This window comes from Panulirus ornatus, chromosome 63 (genome assembly GCF_036320965.1).
Source record: "Panulirus ornatus isolate Po-2019 chromosome 63, ASM3632096v1, whole genome shotgun sequence".
NCBI lineage: Eukaryota > Metazoa > Arthropoda > Malacostraca > Decapoda > Palinuridae > Panulirus > Panulirus ornatus.
Genome location: NC_092286.1, coordinates 22,874,913 through 22,899,710, shown reverse-complemented (window position 1 = coordinate 22,899,710; position 24,798 = coordinate 22,874,913). Strand labels below are relative to the sequence as shown.

The window sequence follows — 24,798 nt, the reverse complement described above, 5'->3', positions numbered from 1 at the left end:
CTTTTAGTCGCCTTTTCCGAAACGCAGGAATACGTGGGAAGTATTCTTTCTCCCCTATCCCAAGTGATAATGTATATCAATTATTCATTTATTATACCTAGCTGCTCTTTCACGTGTTAGCGACGTAGCAAAAGGAAACAGACGAAAGAATGGCCCAACCCACACACATACATACATGTCCACACACGCACATATACATACCGATATATTTCAACGTATACATATATACACATATACAGACATATACATATTTGCACATGTACATAATTCATACTTGCCGCCTATATTCATTTTCGTCACCACCCGCCACACATTAAATGACAAACCCCTCCCACCGCACACGCGGAAGGCAACGCTAGGAAAAGACAATAAAGGCCACATTCGTTCACACAGTCTCTAGCTTTCATGTTAATGCTCCGAAACCACAGCTCTCTTTCCACATCCAGGCCCCACAAAGCTTTCCATGGTTTACCCAAGACGCTTCACATGCCCTGGTTCAATCCATTGACAGCACGTCGACCCCAGTATGACACATCGTTCCAACTCATTCTATTCCTTACACGCCTTACACCCTCCTGCATGTTCAGGCCCCGATCGCTCAGAATCTTTTTCACTCCATCCTTCCACCTTCAATTTGGTCTCCCACTTCTCCTCGTTCCCTTTAGCTCTGACACATATATCCTCTTTCTCAATCTTTCCTCACTCATTCTCTCCATGTGACCAAACCATTTCAATACACCCTCTTCTGCTCTCCCAACCACACTCTTTTTATTATCACACATCGCTCTTATCCCTTCATTACTTACTCGATCAAACCACCTCACACCACATATTGTCCTCAAACATTTCATTTCCAACCTATCCACCTTCCTCTGCACAACCCTACCTATAACCCACGCCTCGCAAACATATAACATTGTTGGAACCAATATTCCTTCAAACATACCCCTTTTTGCTTTTCGAGATAATGTTCTCGACTTCCACACATTTTTCAAAGCTCCCAAAACTTTCGCCCTCTCCCACACCCTGTGACTCACTTCCGCTTCTATGGTTCCATCCGCTGCCAAATCCACTCCCAGATATCTAAAACACTTCACTTCCAGTTTTTCTCCATTCAGACCTACCTCCCTATTGACTTGTCCCTCAACCCTACGGTACCAAATAACCTTGCTCTTATTCACATTCAATCTCAGCTTTCTTCTTTCAAACACTTTAACAAAATCAGTCACCAGCTTCTGCAGTTTCTCAACCGAATCAGCCACGAGCGCAGTATCATTAGCGATTAACAACTGACTCACTTCCCAAGCCCTCTCATCCACAACAGACTGCATACTTGCCCCTCTCTCCAAAACTCTTGCATTCACCTCCCTAACAATCCCATCCATAAACAAATTAAATAGCCATGGACACATCACGCAACACTGCCGCAAACCGACATTCACCGAAAACCAATCATTTTCCTCTCTTCCTACACGTACACATGCCTTACATCCTCGATAAAAACTTTTCACTGCTCCTAGCAACTTGCCTCCCACACCATATATTCTTAATACCTTCCACAGAGCATCTCTATCACCTCTATCATATGCCTTCTCCAGATCCATAAATGCTATATACAAATCCATTTGTTTTCTAAGAATTCCCACATACATTTTTCAAAGCAAACACCTGGTCCACACATCCTCTACCACTTCTGAAACCATACTGCTCCTCCCCAATCTGATTCTCTGTACATGCCTTCAATCTCTCAATCAATACTCTCCCATATAATTTCCAAGGAATACTCAACAAACTTATACCTCTGAAATTTGAACAATCACCTTTGCCCCTTTGCCTTTGTTCAATGGCACTATGAATGCATTCTGCCAATCCTCAGGCACTTCACAATGAGTCATGTATACACTGAATATCCTCACCAACCAGTCAACAACACAGTCACTAACTTTTTAAAGAAATTCCACCGCAATATCATGCAAACGCGCTGCTTTGACGGCTTTCATCTTCCGCAAAGCTTTCACTACCTCTTCTCTGTTTACCAAATCATTCTCCCTGACATTTAATCTCATCTCTCTCTCTCTCTCTCTCTCTCTCTCTCTCTCTCTCTCTCTCTCTCTCTCTCTCTCTCTCTCTCTCTCTCTCTCTCTCTCTCTCTCTCTCTCTCTCTCTCTCTCTCTCTCTCTCTCTCTCTCTCCCTCTCTCTCTCTCTCTCTCTCTCTCTGTCTGTCTGTCTGTCTCTCTCAACCTCTGCAGTTTTTCACTCGATTGTGTCACCAGTGCTTTGCCATCAGTAAACAATAGACTCACCGACCAGCTACCTTCACCCCATATGACTAAACAATCGTCCTTCTCTCCAACGTTCTTCCATATATTTCCCTCACTACACTATAAATAAACAAATTAAACAGTCACGGCGACAGCAAGAATCCTTGCCGTACACCCACCTTCATCAGGTATCAATAACCCTCCCTTCCACTTATTCACATACACACATGCCCAGCTTTCTTGATAATATCTGCTCAATGGTTCTGATAACTTTCCTCCCACAATGACCAGCAAAAGGGTGTGTCCTGCGTCCTGGACAGGACCGTCCACTTTACCCATTTGGGACACCACTCTTATCCTCACCGTCAATATGGAGTGGATTATGTAGCTCGTGTGGTGAGCGGCCTTGGATGAATCCCCACCACCCTCTTCCCGGGGTATATATGCGGCCGCGCCCCACACACCAGCAGTGTAGCGACTCTCCTCCCTGCATCATGAAGGCTCTGGTGAGTGACTCCAGGTTTCCTTCGTCTATTGCATCACCAAAACTTCTTAGTGTCTACCCAAGTCAACAATCGGTTTAGAACATGTAGCTTTTAGTGCCAGACGAAACATGCTCATGATGCAGTAACTACAGGAATATTACATCACCTGTTCTCCATCACTCTTGTTATCGTAATTATGAGTTACAAAGTTTTGTGCAGATACTGTCCTCGACCATATCAGAACCTGGAAGTAAAGCTGGTTATCGGCAGTGCTGGAGTGTGTGGGGCTGCACAGCTATGTTGGAACATTGTTGTCCAACTATTGCTCAATACTTTTTACACTATCAAAGATGTTAACAGAAAACATGAATTGTTCGTTTCGTGATTCCTAAAGTCACATTAGCATAAGACCATCACCAGAATTCTCCACGTATCATGTCACAGCTCGAGAACAAAATGACTTGTGATTGTGCATAACTTTCGTTCTTGCATTTGTTCTTGTGAACGAGTCTAGTGTTTGTGTAAACGTTCAAGAAATGGCCAGGTCTCGTCGCGCACATCCCACGTCTCATATCCTAGTCACTGTACTGCTACAGTCGTCCACATTACTAACGTCTCCTTAATGTCTCACATCCGAGGCCCGCTTGCACCTCTCAATATTGCCTATCAACATCAGTTGTCAGGTGTTACTCCATTTCATACCTATTAACTTCATGAGGTCAGGACCATCATATACACTCAGACATACGGGACAAAGACAACTGTATATTCCTCTTTTCATAACATATCTTTGCAGTAGCCTTTTATAGTGCACCCGGGAGGTGACTACCACTACTTCCTCTTGGCAACACCACTTTGAATATTTCTTAATTATGTTACATGAACGTCTCTGCCATCTGCAAATACTTGTGTGTGTGTGTGTGTGTGTGTGTGTGTGTGTATGTGTGTGTGTGTCTGTCTGTCTGTCTGTCTGTCTGTCTGTCTGTGTGTGTAAGGTTAATAGTAATATGACACCAAATGTCAAGTAAACTGATAATCATAAGGATAAAGTAACAAAGAATTTCTGTCCTCAGGTATTCCTTGGCGTGATTGCCGCGTCCCTGGCTGCTCCAGTCCCTGATGACTGTGAAACCGTCCAGGTGCTCCCCGGAGCTCTGCCATATGCTGGCTTTGGTTTGGCTGGCCACGGTATCGCTGGTTTGGCTGGCCACGGTCTAGCTCCCTTGGCTGCTGCTGCCCCTCTTGCTCATGTGGCTGCTGCTCCCGCTATTGCTCCCTATGCTGCTGCTGGTGCCCCACTTGCTCATGTGGCTGCTGCTGCCCCATTTGCTCATGTGGCTGCTGCTCCCGCTATTGCTCCCTTGCCTGCTGCCCCAATTGCTCCTCTTGCACACCCTGTGGCCTACGCTGCCCCACAACCTGTTGCTCTGCCCCCAGCTGAAGTGAAGATCCCCATCACCCGTACTCATGTGGAAGTGCCCGTTCACCAGCAGGTCCACTACGGCACTCAGGCTTACGTAGCCGGTGCCACCACCCATATCCACAAGCCAGCCTTGGCCGCCCCAGCCATCGCACCACCCACCACCCTCCTCTCTAAGGTCACCCACAATCTTCCAGAGGTCACCATCAAGCACCAGGAGATTCCCGTCGAGCGCCACACCCCCAACTTTGTGGAGACCCCCTACCACGCAGGCACCATCATCGAATACACCGAGCCTGAGGTCAGGGAGGTCAAGGTGCCAACACCATATGCCAAGCCCGTCCCCGTGCCCCAGCCCGTCCCCGTGGCTCAGCCAGTACCCGTACCTACCCCCGTGCACTCCGTGGCCGTGCACCACGCTGCCCCCGTCGTTGCCCCAGTCGCTGCCCCCATCGTTGCCCCAGTCGCTGCCCCCGTCGCATATGGCGCCGTTCTTGCTGCTGATGACTGTTAGTACTGGACGCCAGGACGACCTGAGGATATTCACGCCAGCCATGAGCCTCTTCTGATGTACATGTGACTCATATGTTCCTATTTAAAGATATGAAACCCAACACCTTATCTTTATTTTCCTATTTCCTCACACGGACGTCTTGATAAAAGCATTTAAGGGCGACGTATTCTTCAAGTCTTAATGTATTTAAGGAACACCAAGAATCGAACATATTCATGGAAATATGACAATATTTTAATCTTTTGTCATCTAATTAGAAACCTATACAGCAATAACTTTCAAGTTAATGATTCTAATCGAGTATGTCTGAGTTTCACAATATGTTCATTGATGATGAGGTTCCTCCTCGAAAAAGCTACAAATAAATATGGAACTTCTGAAGAAGTTATCTCCATTAACTTTGTCCATGACTTTTACAATGAGATTCCACTCTGGAAGAGACTCAATAGTCCGAGATACATATGCAAATAATGTATATATATTTGATTAAATGAGATATACAGATAGATAGAAAGATATCTTCAACCTGAAAGTCGTCCAACAAAGTACCAATCCTAAAACTGTCCAAACCAGCCGACTCCCCTCCTCTCACCAACTACATAACTTCTGTCTTCCACAGCCAAACTCTTTAAAAACCTAAATCAAAACAGATTAAAGCATATCAACTCCCATTCATTTGAAAACCAGAGCTTTAATCCATCTTCTCACAACAAAGAAAAACGAATACTAAAACAAAACATCCTAAAAAGATTCAATCAATCACAGTCCCCATCCCGCACAGTCTTAGTAGCAATACATATTACCAAAGCATTTGACACTTTCCGTCGAAGTATCCTTACACTTAAGATGCTTCCAACTACACTCTTCAACAATGACAAAAAGTGGATGGCCAGCTTTATAGTTAGTCAACCACAAGAACTGCAAACCACGACAAACAGAGCAGCCGGAACTAACACTCGCTGCTTAGAAACCACAAACTCTCCACACCTACGAAATGAAACAAAGATCCTCTAGTACAATACCACCTCAATACTCTCGACATATTACACAGCAACAGCACGATCACACTTTCCATCCACATCACTCCATGACTGTCCAACAAAAGCTAGACAGAGATAGCAATCTTACCCCAGCTTCACAACACAGCAACCTGTACTCATGGATACCTCAAACCCCACCCCCCCTCCTACATTTTACATACGTAACACTTACGAAACATATACAGACCGAAAGACTCGAGAATCACTATAAAGTCATCCTTCCAACCCATTCTCAAACACCATCCCACCACATGTACACTAGTCGGAACCACACTTCCCAGACAAATACAAGTTCCATTTTCTCCTTCTCTCTCTTGAGACAACACCCATCTCTGCGATCACAAGATCCCTCATGTCCAAGATGCAACTTCCATACTGAAGATATTGACCATTGGAGGGGAGGGGAGGGCAGTGGAAATAATGTCCTGGAACACGAAGTTTATTCCAGTGTTTTGACAACAGTCTTCTTCAGGGAACTGACCGAATCATAAGGACAACAACATGCTTATATAAACTCATGCTGACATGAGTCATACCTGGTCAAACTGTGCTCTGACATGAGTCATACATATTCACCATTTCTCGCGTTAGCAAGGTAGCGTCAAGAACAAAGGACCGAGCCTCATAGGGAATATCGTCACTTGGCCCCCTTCTCTGTCCCTTTTAGGAAATTTAAAAGAAATGGGAGGAGAGGATTTCCAGCCTCCAGCTCCCTTCCCTTTTAGTCGCCTTTTCCGACAGGCAGGAATACGTGAGAAGCATTCTTTTTTTCCTATCCTAAGTGATAATGTATATCATTTATTCATTATTATACCTTGTCGCTCTTTCCCGTGTTAGCGAGGTAGCGAAAGGAAACAGATGAAATAATGGCCCAACCCACCCACACACACATGTATATACATACATGTCCACACACGCACATATACATACCGATATATTTCAACTGTATACATATATACACATATAGAGACATATACGTATTTGCACATGTACATAATTCATACTTGTTGCCTATATTCATTTTCGTCACCACCCGCCACACATGAAATGACAAACCCCTCCCACCGCACACGCGCGCAACGCTAGGAAAAGACAACAAAGGCCACATTCGTTCTCACTTAGTCTCTAGGTTTCATGTATAATGCTCCGAAACCACAGCTCCCTTTCCACATCCAGGCCCCACAAAGCTTTCCATGGTTTACCCGAGACGCTTCACATGCCCTGGTTCAATCCATTGACAGCACGTCGACCCCAGTAAGCCACATCGTTCCAATTCATTCTATTCCTTGCACATCTTTCGCCCTCCTGCATGTTCAGGCCCCGATAGCTCAAAATCTTTTTCACTCCATCCTTCCACCTCCAATTTGGTCTCCCACTTCTCCTCGTTCCCTTTAGCTCTGACATATATATCCTCTTTCTCAATCTTTCCTCACTCATTCTCTCCATGTGACCAAACCATTTCAATACACCCTCTTCTGCTCTCTCAACCACACTCTTTTTATTATCACACATCTCTCTTACCCTTTCATTACCTACTCGATCAAAGAACTTCACATCACATATTGTCCTCAAACATCTTATTTCCAACATATCCACCTTCCTCTGCAGAACCCTACCTATAACCCACGCCTCGCAAACATATAACATTGTTGGAACCACTATTCCTTCAAACATACCCATTTTTGCTTTCCGATATCATGTTCTCGCCTTCCAAGCATTTTTCAAAGCTCCCAAAACTTTCGCCCCCTCCCACACCCTGTGACTCACTTCCGCTTCCATGGTTCCATCCGCTGCCAAATCCACTCCCAGATATCTAAAACACTTCACTTCCAGCTTTTCTCCGTTCACTCTTACCTCCCTATTGACTTGTCCCTCAACCCTATTGTACCTAATGACCATGCTCTTATTCACAATTAATCTCAGCTTTCTTCTTTCACACACTTTAACAAAATCAGTCACCAGCTTCTGCAGTTTCTCACCCGATTCAGCCACCAGCGCTGTATCATCAGCGATTAACAACTGACTCACTTCCCAAGACCACTCATCCAAGACTGACTGCATACTTGTCCCTCTCTCCAAAACTCTTGCATTCACCTCCCTAACAACCCCATCCATAAACAAATTAAACAACAATGGAGACATCACGCACCACTGCCGCAAACTGACATTCACTGAGAACCAATCATTTTCCTCTCTTCCTACACGTACACTTGCCTTACATCCTCGATAAAAACTTTTCACTGCTCCTAGCAACCTGCCTCTAACACCATATATTCATAATACCTTCCACAGAGCATCTCTATCAACTTTATCATATGCCTTCTCCAGATCCATGCTACATACAAATCCATTTGTTTTCCTAAGAATTTCTCACCTAAATCTTTCAAAGCAAACAACTGATCCACACATCCTCTACCACTTCTGAAACCATACTGCTCCTCCCCAATCTGATACTCTGTACATGTCTTCGCCCTCTCAATCACTACTCACCCATATAATTTCCAAGGAATACGCAACAAACTTATACCTCTGTAATTTGAACACTCACCTTTATCCCCTTTTCCTTTGTACAATGGCACTATGCATTCATTCCGCCAATCCTCAGGCACTTCACAATGAGTCATGCATACAATGAATATCCTCACCAACCAGTCAACAACACAGTCACTAACTTTTTTAAGAAATTCCACTGCAATACCATCGAAACCCGCCGTTTTGACGGCTTTCATCTTCCGCAAGCCTTTCACTACGTCTTTTCTGTTTACCAAATCATTCTCCCTGGCATTTAATCTCATCTCTCTCTCTCTCTCTCTCTCTCTCTCTCTCTCTCTCTCTCTCTCTCTCTCTCTCTCTCTCTCTCTCTCTCTCTCTCTCTCTCTCTCTCTCTCTCTCTCTCTCTCTCTCTCTCTCTCTCTCTCTCAACCTCTGCAGTTTTTCACTCTAATGTGTCACCAGTGCTGTGCCATCAGTAAACAACAACAGACTCACTTCCCAGCTACCTTCACCCTAATCGGACAGAACAATCGCCCTTCTTTCCAACGTTCTTTCATATATTTTCCTCACTACACTATAAACAAACAAATTAAACAGTCACGGCGACAGCACAAATCCTTGCCGTACACCCACCTTCATCAGGTATCAATAAACCTCCCTTCCACTTATTCACATACACACATGCCCAGCTTTCTTGATAATATCTGCTCAATGGTTCTGATAACTTTCCTCCCACAATGACCGGCAAAAGGGTGTGTCCTGCGTCCTGGCCAGGACCGTCCACTTTACCCATATGTGACACCACTCTTATCCTCACCGTCAATATGGAGTGGATTCTGTAGCGCTTGTGGTGAGCGGCCTTGGATGAATCCCCACCACCCTCTTCCCGGGGTATATATGCGGCCGCGCCCCACACACCAGCAGTGTAGCGACTCTCCTCCCTGCATCATGAAGGCTCTGGTGAGTGACTCCAGGTTTCCTTCGTCTATTGCATCACCAAAACTTCTTAGTGTCTACTCAAGTCAACAATCGCTTCAGAACATGTAGCTTTTAGTGCCAGACGAAACATGCTCATGATGCAGTAACTACAGGAATATTACATCACCTGTTCTCCATCACTCTTGTTATCGTAATTATGAGTTACAAAGTTTTGTGCAGATACTGTCCTCGACCATATCAGAACCTGGAAGTAAAGCTGGTTATCGGCAGTGCTGGAGTGTGTGGGGCTGCACAGCTATGTTGGAACATTGTTGTCCAACTATTGCTCAATACTTATTGCACTATCAAAGATGTTAACAGAAAACATGAATTGTTCGTTTCGTGATTCCTAAAGTCACATTAGCATAAGACCATCACCAGAATTCTCCACGTATCATGTCACAGCTCGAGAACAAAATGACTTGTGATTGTGCATAACTTTCGTTCTTGCATTTGTTCTTGTGAACGAGTCTAGTGTTTGTGTAAACGTTCAAGAAATGGCCAGGTCTCGTCGCGCACATCCCACGTCTCATATCCTAGTCACTGTACTGCTACAGTCGTCCACATTACTAACGTCTCCTTAATGTCTCACATCCGAGGCCCGCTTGCACCTCTCAATATTGCCTATCAACATCAGTTGTCAGGTGTTACTCCATTTCATACCTATTAACTTCATGAGGTCAGGACCGTCATATACACTCAGACATACGGGACAAAGACAACTGTATATTCCTCTTTTCTTAACATATCTTTGCAGTAGCCTTTTATAGTGCACCCGGGAGGTGACTACCACTACTTCCTCATGGCAACACCACTTTGAATATTTCTTAATTATGTTACATGAACGTCTCTGCCATCTGCAAATACTTGTGTGTGTGTGTGTGTGTGTGTGTGTGTGTGTGTGTGTGTGTGTGTGTGTGTGTGTGTCTGTCTGTCTGTCTGTCTGTCTGTCTGTGTGTGTAAGGTTAATAGTAATATGACACCAAATGTCAAGTAAACTGATAATCATAAGCAAAAGGTAACAAAGAATTTCTGTCCTCAGGTATTCCTTGGCGTGATTGCCGCGTCCCTGGCTGCTCCAGTCCCTGATGACTGTGAAACCGTCCAGGTGCTCCCCGGAGCTCTGCCATATGCTGGCTTTGGTTTGGCTGGCCACGGTATCGCTGGTTTGGCTGGCCACGGTCTAGCTCCCTTGGCTGCTGCTGCCCCTCTTGCTCATGTGGCTGCTGCTCCCGCTATTGCTCCCTATGCTGCTGCTGGTGCCCCACTTGCTCATGTGGCTGCTGCTGCCCCATTTGCTCATGTGGCTGCTGCTCCCGCTATTGCTCCCTTGCCTGCTGCCCCAATTGCTCCTCTTGCCCACCCTGTGGCCTACGCTGCCCCACAACCTGTTGCTCTGCCCCCAGCTGAAGTGAAGATCCCCATCACCCGTACTCATGTGGAAGTGCCCGTTCACCAGCAGGTCCACTACGGCACTCAGGCTTACGTTGCCGGTGCCACCACCCATATCCACAAGCCAGCCTTGGCCGCCCCAGCCATCGCACCACCCACCACCCTCCTCTCTAAGGTCACCCACAACCCTGCAGAGGTCACCATCAAGCACCAGGAGATTCCCGTCGAGCGCCACACCCCCAACTTTGTGGAGACCCCCTACCACGCAGGCACCATCATCGAATACACCGAGCCTGAGGTCAGGGAGGTCAAGGTGCCAACACCATATGCCAAGCCCGTCCCCGTGCCCCAGCCCGTCCCCGTGGCTCAGCCAGTACCCGTACCTACCCCCGTGCACTCCGTGGCCGTGCACCACGCTGCCCCCATCGTTGCCCCAGTCGCTGCCCCCGTCGCATATGGCGCCGTTCTTGCTGCTGATGACTGTTAGTACTGGACGCCAGGACGACCTGAGGATATTCACGCCAGCCATGAGCCTCTTCTGATGTACATGTGACTCATATGTTCCTATTTAAAGATACGAAACCCAACACCTTATCTTTATTTTCATATTTCCTCACACGGACGTCTTGATAAAAGCATTGAAAAGCAACGTATTCTTCATGTCTTAATGTATTCAAGGAAGAACGAGAATCGAACACATTTATGGAAATATGACAATTTCCATAAACATAAACTTCTTGAAATCTTCAATGATATACCAGCAATTACGGTTATCAGAATTTCATTATTTTTACTCTTTTGTCACCTAATTAGAAACCTATACTGCAATAACTTTCAGGTTAATGATTCTAATCAAGTATGTCTGTGTTTCACAATATGTTCATTGATGATGAGGTTCCTCCTCGAAAAAGCTAAGAAATGAATATGGAACTTCTGAAGAAGTTATCTCCATTAGCTTTGTCCATGATATTTACAGTGAGATTCCACTCTGGAAGAGACTCAATAGTCCGAGATACATATGCAAATAATATATACACATTTAATTATATCAGATAGACAGATAGAGAGAAAGATATCTTCAACATGAAAGCCTGCCAGCAAAGTACCAATCGTAAAACTGTCCAAACCAGCCGACTCCCCTCCTCTCACCAACTACATAACTTCTGTCTTCCACAGCCAAACTCTTTAAAAACCTAAATCAAAACAGATTAAAGCATATTAACTCCCATTCATTTGAAAACCAAGGATTTAATCCATCTTCTCACAACAAAGAAAAACGAATACTAAAACAAAACATCCTAAACAGATTCAATCAATCACAGTCCCCATCCCGCACAGTCTTAGTAGCAATACATATTACCAAAGCATTTGACACTTTCCGTCGAAGTATCCTTACACTTAAGATGCTTCCAACTACACTCTTCAACAATGACAAAAAGTGGATGGCCAACTTTATAGTTAGCCAACCACAAGAACTGCAAACCACGACAAACAGAGCAGCCGGAACTAACACTCGCTGCTTAGAAACCACAAACTCTCCACACCTACAAAATGAAACAAAGATCCTCTAGTACAATACCACCTCAATACTCTCGACATATTACAGAGCAACAGCACGATCACACTTTCCATCCACATCACTCCATGACTGTCCAACAAAAGCTAGACAGAGATAGCAATCTTACCCCAGCTTCACAACACAGCAACCTGTACTCATAGATACCTCAACCCCCCCCCCCCTCCTACATTTTACATACGTAACACTTACGAAACATATACCGACCGAAAGACTCGAGAATCACTATAAAGTCATCCTTGCAACCCATTCTCAAACACCATCCCACCACATGTACACCAGTCGGAACCACACTTCCCAGACAAATACAAGTTCGATTTTCTCCTTCTCTCTCTTGAGACAACACCCATCTCTGCGATCACAAGATCCCTCATGTCCAAGATGCAACTTCCATACTGAAGATATTGACCATTGGAGGGGAGGGGAGGGCAGTGGAAATAATGTCCTGGAACACGAAGTTTATTCCAGTGTTTTGACAACAGTCTTCATCAGGGAACTGACCGAATCATAAGGACAACAACATGCTTATGTAAACTCATGCTGACATGAGTCATACCTGGTCAAACTGTGCTCTGACATGAGTCATACATATTCACCATTTCTCGCGTTAGCAAGGTAGCGTCAAGAACAAAGGACCGAGCCTCATAGGGAATATCGTCACTTGGCCCCCTTCTCTGTCCCTTTTAGGAAATTTAAAAGAAATGGGAGGAGAGGATTTCCAGCCTCCAGCTCCCTTCCCTTTTAGTCGCCTTTTCCGACAGGCAGGAATACGTGAGAAGTATTCTTTTTTCCCTATCCCAAGTGATAATGCATATCATTTATTCATTATTATACCTTGTCGCTCTTTCCCGTGTTAGCGAGGTAGCGAAAGGAAACAGATGAAATAATGGCCCAACCCACCCACACACACATGTATATACATACATGTCCACACCCGTACATATACTTACCGATATATTTCAACATATACATATATACACATATAGAGACATATACATATTTGCACATGTACATCATTCATACTTGCTGCCTATATTAATTTTCGTCGCCACCCGCCACACATGAAATGACAAACCTCACCCACCGCACACGCGCGCAACGCTAGGAAAAGACAACAAAGGCCACATTCGTTCTCACTCAGTCTCTAGGTTTCATGTATAATGCTCCGAAACCACAGCTCCCTTTCCACATCCAGGCCCCACAAAGCTTTGCATGGTTTACCCGAGACGCTTCACATGCCCTGGTTCAATCCATTGACAGCACGTCGACCCCAGTAAGCCACATCGTTCCAATTCATTCTATTCCTTGCACATCTTTCGCCCTCCTGCATGTTCAGGCCCCGATAGCTCAAAATCTTTTTCACTCCATCCCTCCACCTCCAATTTGGTCTCCCACTTCTCCTCGTTCCCTTTAGCTCTGACATATATATCCTCTTTCTCAATCTTTCCTCACTCATTCTCTCCATGTGACCAAACCATTTCAGTACACCCTCTTCTGCGCTCTCAACCAAACTCTTTTTATGATCACACACCTCTCTTACCCTTTCATTACTTACTCGATCAAACCACTCCACATCACATATTGTCCTCAAACATCTCATTTCCAACATATCCACCTTCCTCTGCAGAACCCTACCTATAACCCACGCCACGCAAACATATAACATTGTTGGAACCAATATTCCTTCAAACATACCCATTTTTGCTTTCCGATATCATGTTCTCGCCTTCCACACATTTTTCAAAGCTCCCAAAACTTTCGCCCCCTCCCACACCCTGTGACTCACTTCCGCTTCCATGGTTCCATCCGCTGACAAATCCACTCCCAGATATCTAAAACACTTCACTTCCAGCTTTTCTCCGTTCACTCTTACCTCCCTATTGACTTGTCCCTCAACCCTATTCTACCTAATGACCTTGCTCTTATTCACAATTAATCTTAGCTTTCTTCTTTCACACACTTTCACAAAATCAGTCACCAGCTTCTGCAGTTTCTCACCCGATTCAGCCACCAGCGCTGTATCATTAAAGATTAACAACCGAATCACTTCCCAAGCCTACTCATGCACAACTGACTGCATACTTGACCCTCTCTCCAAAACTCTTGCATTCACCTCCCTAACAACCCCATCCATAAACAAATTAAACAACAATGGAGACATCACGCACCACTGCCGCAAACTGACATTCACTGAGAACCAATCATTTTCCTCTCTTCCTACACGTACACATGCCTTACATCCTCGATAAAAACTTTTCACTGCTCGAAGCAACCTGCCTCCAAAACCATATATTCATAATACCTTCCACAGATCATCTCTATCAACTTTATCATATGCCTTCTCCAGATCCATGCTACATACAAATCCATTTGTTTTCCTAAGAATTTCTCACCTAAATCTTTCAAAGCAAACACCTGATCCACACATCCTCTACCACTTCTGAAACCATACTGCTCCTCCCCAATCAGATACTCTGTACATGCCTTCGCCCTCTCAATCAATACTCACCCATATAATTTCCAAGGAATACGCAACAAACTTATACCTCTGTAATTTGAACACTCACCTTTATCCCCTTTTCCTTTGTACAATGGCACTATGCATTCATTCCGCCAATCCTCAGGCACTTCACAATGAGTCATGCATACAATGAATATCCTCACCAACCAGTCAACAACACAGTCACTAACTTTTTTAAGAAATTCCACTGCAATACCATCGAAACCCGCCGTTTTGACGGCTTTCATCTTCCGCAAGCCTTTCACTACGTCTTTTCTGTTTACCAAATCATTCTCCCTGGCATTTAATCTCATCTCTCTCTCTCTCTCTCTCTCTCTCTCTCTCTCTCTCTCTCTCTCTCTCTCTCTCTCTCTCTCTCTCTCTCTCTCTCTCTCTCTCTCTCTCTCTCTCTCTCTCTCTCTCTCTCTCTCTCTCTCTCTCTCTCTCTCTCTCAACCTCTGCAGTTTTTCACTCTAATGTGTCACCAGTGCTGTGCCATCAGTAAACAACAACAGACTCACTTCCCAGCTACCTTCACCCTAATCGGACAGAACAATCGCCCTTCTTTCCAACGTTCTTTCATATATTTTCCTCACTACACTATAAACAAACAAATTAAACAGTCACGGCGACAGCACAAATCCTTGCCGTACACCCACCTTCATCAGGTATCAATAAACCTCCCTTCCACTTATTCACATACACACATGCCCAGCTTTCTTGATAATATCTGCTCAATGGTTCTGATAACTTTCCTCCCACAATGACCGGCAAAAGGGTGTGTCCTGCGTCCTGGCCAGGACCGTCCACTTTACCCATATGTGACACCACTCTTATCCTCACCGTCAATATGGAGTGGATTCTGTAGCGCTTGTGGTGAGCGGCCTTGGATGAATCCCCACCACCCTCTTCCCGGGGTATATATGCGGCCGCGCCCCACACACCAGCAGTGTAGCGACTCTCCTCCCTGCATCATGAAGGCTCTGGTGAGTGACTCCAGGTTTCCTTCGTCTATTGCATCACCAAGACTTCTTAGTGTCTACCCAAGTCAACAATCGCTTCAGAACATGTAGCTTTTAGTGCCAGACGAAACATGCTTATGATACAGTAACTACAGGAATATTACATCACCTGTTCTCCATCACTCTTGTTATCGTAATTATGAGTTACAAAGTTTTGTGCAGATACTGTCCTCGACCATATCAGAACCTGGAAGTAAAGCTGGTTATCGGCAGTGCTGGAGTGTGTGGGGCTGCACAGCTATGTTGGAACATTGTTGTCCAACTATTGCTCAATACTTATTGCACTATCAAAGATGTTAACAGAAAACATGAATTGTTCGTTTCGTGATTCCTAAAGTCACATTAGCATAAGACCATCACCAGAATTCTCCACGTATCATGTCACAGCTCGAGAACAAAATGACTTGTGATTGTGCATAACTTTCGTTCTTGCATTTGTTCTTGTGAACGAGTCTAGTGTTTGTGTAAACGTTCAAGAAATGGCCAGGTCTCGTCGCGCACATCCCACGTCTCATATCCTAGTCACTGTACTGCTACAGTCGTCCACATTACTAACGTCTCCTTAATGTCTCACATCCGAGGCCCGCTTGCACCTCTCAATATTGCCTATCAACATCAGTTGTCAGGTGTTACTCCATTTCATACCTATTAACTTCATGAGGTCAGGACCGTCATATACACTCAGACATACGGGACAAAGACAACTGTATATTCCTCTTTTCATAACATATCTTTGCAGTAGCCTTTTATAGTGCATCCGGGACGTGATTACCACTACTTTCTCATGGCAACACCACTTTGAATATTTCTTAATTATGTTACGTGAACGTCTCTGCCATCTGCAAATACTTGTGTGTGTGTGTGTGTGTGTGTGTGTGTGTGTGTGTGTGTGTGTGTGTGTGTGTGTGTCTGTCTGTCTGTCTGTCTGTCTGTGTGTGTAAGGTTAATAGTAATATGACACCAAATGTCAAGTAAACTGATAATCATAAGCAAAAGGTAACAAAGAATTTCTGTCCTCAGGTATTCCTTGGCGTGATTGCCGCGTCCCTGGCTGCTCCAGTCCCTGATGACTGTGAAACCGTCCAGGTGCTCCCCGGAGCTCTGCCATATGCTGGCTTTGGTTTGGCTGGCCACGGTATCGCTGGTTTGGCTGGCCACGGTCTAGCTCCCTTGGCTGCTGCTGCCCCTCTTGCTCATGTGGCTGCTGCTCCCGCTATTGCTCCCTATGCTGCTGCTGGTGCCCCACTTGCTCATGTGGCTGCTGCTGCCCCATTTGCTCATGTGGCTGCTGCTCCCGCTATTGCTCCCTTGCCTGCTGCCCCAATTGCTCCTCTTGCCCACCCTGTGGCCTACGCTGCCCCACAACCTGTTGCTCTGCCCCCAGCTGAAGTGAAGATCCCCATCACCCGTACTCATGTGGAAGTGCCCGTTCACCAGCAGGTCCACTACGGCACTCAGGCTTACGTAGCCGGTGCCACCACCCATATCCACAAGCCAGCCTTGGCCGCCCCAGCCATCGCACCACCCACCACCCTCCTCTCTAAGGTCACCCACAACCCTGCAGAGGTCACCATCAAGCACCAGGAGATTCCCGTCGAGCGCCACACCCCCAACTTTGTGGAGACCCCCTACCACGCAGGCACCATCATCGAATACACCGAGCCTGAGGTCAGGGAGGTCAAGGTGCCAACACCATATGCCAAGCCCGTCCCCGTGCCCCAGCCCGTCCCCGTGGCTCAGCCAGTACCCGTACCTACCCCCGTGCACTCCGTGGCCGTGCACCACGCTGCCCCCGTCGTTGCCCCAGTCGCTGCCCCCATCGTTGCCCCAGTCGCTGCCCCCGTCGCATATGGCGCCGTTCTTGCTGCTGATGACTGTTAGTACTGGACGCCAGGACGACCTGAGGATATTCACGCCAGCCATGAGCCTCTTCTGATGTACATGTGACTCATATGTTCCTATTTAAAGATATGAAACCCAACACCTTATCTTTATTTTCCTATTTCCTCACACGGACGTCTTGATAAAAGCATTTAAGGGCGACGTATTCTTCAAGTCTTAATGTATTTAAGGAACACCAAGAATCGAACATATTCATGGAAATATGACAATATTTTTGTTCTTTTGTCATCTAATTAGAAACCTATACAGCAATAACTTTCAAGTTAATGATTCTAATCGAGTATGTCTGTGTTTCACAATATGTTCACTGATGATGAGGTTCCTCCTCGAAAAAGCTACAAATAAATATGGAACTTCTGAAGAAGTTATCTCCATTAACTTTGTCCATGACTTTTACAATGAGATTCCACTCTGGAAGAGACTCAATAGTCCGAGATACATATGCAAATAATGTATACATATTTGATTAAATCAGATATACAGATAGATAGAAAGATATCTTCAACCTGAAAGCCTTCCAGCAAAGTACCAATCGTAAAACTGTCCAAAGCAGCCGACTCCCCTCCTCTCACCAACTACATAACTTCTGTCTTCCACAGCCAAACTCCTTAAAAACCTAAATCAAAGCAGATTAAAGTATATTGACTCCGTTTCATTTGAAAAACAAGGCTTTAATCCCTTTTCTCACAACAAAGAAAAACGAATACTAAAACAAAAGTTTCTTAATGGATTAAATCAATCATAGTCCCTATCCTGCACAGTATTAGTTGCAATACACATCACCAAAGCATTTGACACTTTCCGTCGAAGTATCCTTACACTTAAGATGCTTCCAAATACACTCTTCAACAATGAGAAAAAGTGCATGGCCAACTTTATTGTTAGCCAACCACAAGAACCGCAAACCACAAAAAACAGAGCTACCTAAACTAACACTAGTTGCCTAGAAACCACAAACTCTCAACACCTACAAAATGAAACAGAGATCCTCCAGTACAATCGCACGTCAATAATCTCGACATATTACTCAGCAACAGCACGATCACACTTTCCATCCACATCACTCCATAACTATCCAACAAAAGCTAGGTAGAGATAACAATCTTACGCCAGCTTCACAACACAGCAACTTGTACTCATAGATACCCCCACTCCCCTATATTATACATACGTAACACCTACGAAACATATACAGACCGAAAGACTCGAGAATCACCATAAAGTCATCCTTCCAACCCATTCTCAAACACCATCCCAACAGATGTACACCAGTCGGAACCACACTTCCCAGACAAATACAAGTTCCATTTTCTCCTCTCTCTTGAGACAACACCCATCTCTGCGATCACAAGATCCCTCATGTCCAAGATGCAACTTCCATACTGAAGATATTGACCATAGGAGGGGAGGGGAGGGCAGTGGAAATAATGTCCTGGAACACGAAGTTTATTCCAGTGTTTTGACAACAGTCTTCATCAGGGAACTGACCGAATCATAAGGACAACAACATGCTTATGTAAACTCATGCTGACATGAGTCATACCTGGTCAAACTGTGCTCTGACATGAGTCATACATATTCACCATTTCTCGCGTTAGCAAGGTAGCGTCAAGAACAAAGGACCGAGCCTCATAGGGAATATCGTCACTTGGCCCCCTTCTCTGTCCCTGTTAGGAAATTAAAAAGAAATGGGAGGAGAGGATTTCCAGCCTCCAGCTCCCTTCCCTTTTAGTCGCCTTTTCCGACACGCAGGAATACGTGAGAAGTATTCTTTTTCCCCTATCCCAAGTGATAATGTATATTATTTATTCATTTATTATACCTTGTCGCTCTTTCCCGTGTTAGCGAGGTAGCGAAATGAAACAGATGAAATAATGGCCCAACCCACCCACACACACATGTATATACATAAATGTCCACACACGCACATATACATACCGATATATTTCAACGTAAACATATATACACATATACAGACATATACATATTTGCAAATGTACATAATTCATACTTGCTGCCTATATTCATTTTCGTCACCACCCGCCACACATGAATTGACAAACCCCTCCCACCGCACACGCGCGAGGCAACGCTAGGAAAAGACAACATAGGCCACATTCGTTCACAATCAGTCTCTAGCTTTCATGTATAATGCTCCGAAACCACAGCTCCCTTTCCACATCCAGGCCCCACAAAGCTTTCCATGGTTTACCCGAGACGCTTCACATGCCCTGGCCCAATCCATTGACAGCACGTCGACCCTAGTAAGTCACATCGTTCCAGTTCATTCTATTCCTTGCACATCTTTCGCCCTCCTGCATGTTCAGGCCCCGATAGCTCAAAATCTTTTTCACTCCATACTTCCACCTCCAATTTGGTCTCCCACTTCTCGTTCCCTTCACCTCTGACATATATAGCCTCTTTCTCAATCTTTCCTCACTCATTCTGTCCATGTGACCAAACCATTTCAATACACCCTCTTCTGCTCTCTCAACCACACTCATTTTGTTATCACACATCTCTCTTACCCTTTCATTACTTACTATATCAAACCACTTCACATCACATATTGTCCTCAAACATCTCATTTCTAACATATCCACCTTCCTCTGCACAACCCTACCTATAACACACGCCTCGCAAACATATAACATTGTTGGAACCACTATTCCATCAAACATACCCATTTTTGCTTTCCGATATCATGTTCTCGCCTTCCACACATTTTTCAAAGCTCCCAAAACTTTCGCCCCCTCCCACACCCTGTGACTCACTTCCGCTTCCATGGTTCCATCCGCTGCCAAATCCACTCCCAGATATCTTCCAGCTTTTCTCCATTCACACTTACCTCCCTATTGACTTGTCCCTCAACCCTATTGTACCTAATGACCTTGCTCTTATTCACAATTAATCTCAGCTTTCTTCTTTCACACACTTTCACAAAATCAGTCACCAGCTTCTGCAGTTTCTCACCCGATTCAGCCACCAGCGCTGTATCATCAGCGATTAACAACTGACTCACTTCCCAAGACCACTCATCCAAAACTGACTGCATACTTGTCCCTCTCTCCAAAACTATTGCATTCACCTCCCTAACCACCCCATCCATAAACAAATTAAACAACTATGGAGACATCGCGCACCACTGCCGGAAACTGACATTCACTGAGAACCAATCATTTTCCTCTCTTCCTACACGTACACATGCCTTACATCCTCGATAAAAACTTTTCAATGCTCCTAGCAACCTGCCTCCAACACCATATATTCTTAATACCTTCCACAGAGCATCTCTATCAACTCTATCATATGCCTTCTCCAGATCCATAAATGCTACATACAAATCCATTTGTTTTCCTAAGAATTTCCCACCTAAATCTTTCAAAGCAAACAACTGATCCACACATCCTCTACCACTTCTGAAACCATACTGCTCCTCCCCAATCTGATACTCTGTACATGTCTTCGCCCTCTCAATCACTACTCACCCATATAATTTCCAAGGAATACGCAACAAACTTATACCTCTGTAATTTGAACACTCACCTTTATCCCCTTTTTCTTTGTACAATGGCACTATGCATTCATTCCTCCAATCCTCAGGCACTTCACAATGAGTCATGCATACATTGAATATCCTCACCAACCAGTCAACAACACAGTCACTAACTTTTTTAATAAATTCCACTGCAATACCATCGAAACCCGCCGTTTTGACGGCTTTCATCTTCCGCAAGCCTTTCACTACGTCTTTTCTGTTTACCAAATCATTCTCCCTGGCATTTAATCTAATCTCTCTCTCTCTCTCTCTCTCTCTCTCTCTCTCTCTCTCTCTCTCTCTCTCTCTCTCTCTCTCTCTCTCTCTCTCTCTCTCTCTCTCTCTCTCTCTCTCTCTCTCTCTCTCTCTCTCTCTCTCTCTCTCTCTCTCTCTCTCTCTCTCTCTCACTCTCTCTCTCTCTCTCTCTCAACCTCTGCAGTTTTTCACTCTAATGTGTCACCAGTGCTGTGCCATCAGTAAACAACAGACTCACTTCCCAGCTACCTTCATCCTAATCGGACAGAACAATCGCCCTTCTTTCCAACGTTCTTTCATATATTTTCCTCACTACACTATAAACAAACAAATTAAACAGTCACGGCGACAGCACAAATCCTTGCCGTACAACCACCTTCATCAGGTATCAATAAACCTCCCTTCCACTTATTCACATACACACATGCCCAGCTTTCTTGATAATATCTGCTCAATGGTTCTGATAACTTTCCTCCCACAATGACCGGCAAAAGGGTGTGTCCTGCGTCCTGGCCAGGACCGTCCACTTTCCCCATATGTGACACCACTCTTATCCTCACCGTCAATATGGAGTGGATTCTGTAGCGCTTGTGGTGAGCGGCCTTGGATGAATCCCCACCACCCTCTTCCCGGGGTATATATGCGGCCGCGCCCCACACACCAGCAGTGTAGCGACTCTCCTCCCTGCATCATGAAGGCTCTGGTGAGTGACTCCAGGTTTCCTTCGTCTATTGCATCACCAAAACTTCTTAGTGTCTACCCAAGTCAACAATCGCTTCAGAACATGTAGCCTTTAGTGCCAGACGAAACATGCTTATGATACAGTAACTACAGGAATATTACATCACCTGTTCTCCATCACTCTTGTTATCGTAATTATGAGTTACAAAGTTTTGTGCAGATACTGTCCTCGACCATATCAGAACCTGGAAGTAAAGCTGGTTATCGGCAGTACTGGAGTGTGTGGGGCTGCACAGCTATGTTGGAACATTGTTGTCCAACTATTGCTCAATACTTATTGCACTATCAAAGATGTTAACAGAAAACATGAATTGTTCGTTTCGTGATTCCTAAAGTCACATTAGCATAAGACCATCACCAGAATTCTCCACGTATCATGTCACAGCTCGAGAACAAAATGACTTGTGATTGTGCATAACTTTCGTTCTTGCATTTGTTCTTGTGAACGAGTCTAGTGTTTGTGTAAACGTTCAAGAAATGGCCAGGTCTCGTCACTCGCATCCAACGTCTCATATCCTAGTCACTGTACTGCTATAGTCGTCCACATTACAAACGTCTCCTTAATGTCTCACATCTGAGGCCCGCTTGCACCTCTCAATATTGCCTGTCAAAATCAGTTGTCAGGTGTTACTCCATTTCATACCTATTAAATTCATGAGGTTAGGACCGTCATATACACTCAGACATACGGGACAAAGACAACTGTATATTCCTCTTTACATAACATATCTTTGCAGTAGCCTTTTATAGTGCACCCGGAAGGTGAATACCACTACTTCCTCACGGCAACACCACTTTGAATATTTCTTAATTATGTTACATGAACGTCTCTGCCATCTGCAAATGTGTGTGTGTGTGTGTGTGTGTGTGTGTGTGTGTGTGTGTGTGTGTAAGGTTTATAGTAATATGTCACCAAATGTCAAGTAAACTGATAATCATAAGGATAAAGTAATAAAGAATTTCTGTCCTCAGGTATTCCTTGGCGTGATTGCCGCGTCCCTGGCTGCTCCAGTCCCTGATGACTGTGAAACCGTCCAGGTGCTCCCCGGAGCTCTGCCATATGCTGGCTTTGGTTTGGCTGGCCATGGTATAGCTGGTCTGGCTGGCCACGGTATTGCTCCCTTGGCTGCTGCTGCCCCTCTTGCTCATGTGGCTGCTGCTCCCGCTATTGCTCCCTTGGCTGCTGCTGGTGCCCCACTTGCTCATGTGGCTGCTGCTGCCCCATTTGCTCATGTGGCTGCTGCTCCCGCTATTGCTCCCTTGCCTGCTGCCCCAATTGCTCCTCTTGCCCACCCTGTGGCCTACGCTGCCCCACAACCTGTTGCTCTTCCCCCAGCTGAAGTGAAGATCCCCATCACCCGTACTCATGTGGAAGTGCCCGTTCACCAGCAGGTCCACTACGGCACTCAGGCTTACGTAGCCGGTGCCACCACCCATATCCACAAGCCAGCCTTGGCCGCCCCAGCCATCGCACCACCCACCACCCTCCTCTCTAAGGTCACCCACAACCCTGCAGAGGTCACCATCAAGCACCAGGAGATTCCCGTCGAGCGCCACACCCCCAACTTTGTGGAGACCCCCTACCACGCAGGCACCATCATCGAATACACCGAGCCTGAGGTCAGGGAGGTCAAGGTGCCAACACCATATGCCAAGCCCGTCCCCGTGCCCCAGCCCGTCCCCGTGGCTCAGCCAGTACCCGTACCTACCCCCGTGCACTCCGTGGCCGTGCACCACGCTGCCCCCGTCGTTGCCCCAGTCGCTGCCCCCGTAGCATATGGCGCCGTTCTTGCTGCTGATGACTGTTAGTACTGGACGCCAGGACGACCTGAGGATATTCACGCCAGCCATGAGCCTCTTTTGATGTACATGTGACTCATATGTTCCTATTTAAAGATATGAAACCCAACACCTTATCTTTATTTTCTTATTTCCTCACACGGACGTCTTGATAAAAGCATTTAAAAGCAACGTATTCTTCATGTCTTAATGTATTCAAGGAAGAACGAGAATCGAAAACATTAATGGAAATATGACAGTATCCATAAACGTAAACTTCTTGAAATCTTCAATGATATACCATCAATTACGGTTAACAGAATTATCATTATTTTTACTCTTTTATCACCTAATTAGAAACCTATACAGCAATAACTTTCAGGTTAATGATTCTAATCGAGTATGTCTGTGTTTCACAATATGTTCATTGATGATGAAGTTCCTCCTCGAAAAAGCTAACAAATGAATATGAAACCTCTGAAGAAGTTATCTCCATTAGCTTTGTCCATGATATTTACAGTGAGATTCCACTCTGGAAGCGACTCAATAGTCCGAGATACATATGCAAATAATTTATACACATTTAGTTAGACCAGATAGACAGATGGATAGAATGATATATTGAACCTGAAAGCCTGCCAACAAAGTACCAATCCTAAAACTGTCCAAACCAGCCGACTCCCCTCCTTTCACCGACTGTATAGCTTCTATCTTCCACAGCCAAACTCTTTAAAACCTAAAACAAAACACAATAGAGCATATTAACTGATGCTTAATTTAAACACAAAACTTTAATCCATCTTCACACTACAAAAAATAAAAATACCAAAACTGAATATCCTAGACAGCTTCAACCAATCACAGTCCCCATCCCGCACAGTAATAGTTGCAATACACATTA

The 24,798-nt window shown here is 45.1% G+C and overlaps 4 protein-coding genes across 4 annotated transcripts; all 4 read left to right on the top strand.

Moving 5' to 3' along the window:
• Positions 1 to 2,641: 2,641 nt before the first annotated feature.
• Positions 2,642 to 4,781, top strand: LOC139745844 (uncharacterized). The gene is made up of 2 exons (XM_071656445.1): positions 2,642 to 2,768; positions 3,821 to 4,781. Exons 1-2 carry the CDS (start codon positions 2,673 to 2,675, stop codon positions 4,679 to 4,681), a joined length of 957 nt encoding a protein of 318 aa, XP_071512546.1. The 5' UTR covers positions 2,642 to 2,672; the 3' UTR covers positions 4,682 to 4,781.
• Positions 4,782 to 9,029: 4,248 nt separating this feature from the next.
• On the top strand, positions 9,030 to 11,171 carry LOC139745873 (uncharacterized). Its single transcript, XM_071656509.1, has 2 exons — positions 9,030 to 9,174; positions 10,235 to 11,171. The coding sequence occupies exons 1-2, from the start codon at positions 9,079 to 9,081 to the stop codon at positions 11,069 to 11,071; spliced, it is 933 nt and encodes a 310-aa protein (XP_071512610.1). The 5' UTR covers positions 9,030 to 9,078; the 3' UTR covers positions 11,072 to 11,171.
• A 4,340-nt stretch (positions 11,172 to 15,511) lies between these two features.
• LOC139745856 (uncharacterized) lies at positions 15,512 to 17,663 on the top strand. Its single transcript, XM_071656483.1, has 2 exons — positions 15,512 to 15,646; positions 16,703 to 17,663. Exons 1-2 carry the CDS (start codon positions 15,551 to 15,553, stop codon positions 17,561 to 17,563), a joined length of 957 nt encoding a protein of 318 aa, XP_071512584.1. The 5' UTR covers positions 15,512 to 15,550; the 3' UTR covers positions 17,564 to 17,663.
• Positions 17,664 to 21,936: 4,273 nt separating this feature from the next.
• Positions 21,937 to 24,027, top strand: LOC139745867 (uncharacterized). Its single transcript, XM_071656501.1, has 2 exons — positions 21,937 to 22,080; positions 23,091 to 24,027. Exons 1-2 carry the CDS (start codon positions 21,985 to 21,987, stop codon positions 23,925 to 23,927), a joined length of 933 nt encoding a protein of 310 aa, XP_071512602.1. The 5' UTR covers positions 21,937 to 21,984; the 3' UTR covers positions 23,928 to 24,027.
• Positions 24,028 to 24,798: the final 771 nt, after the last annotated feature.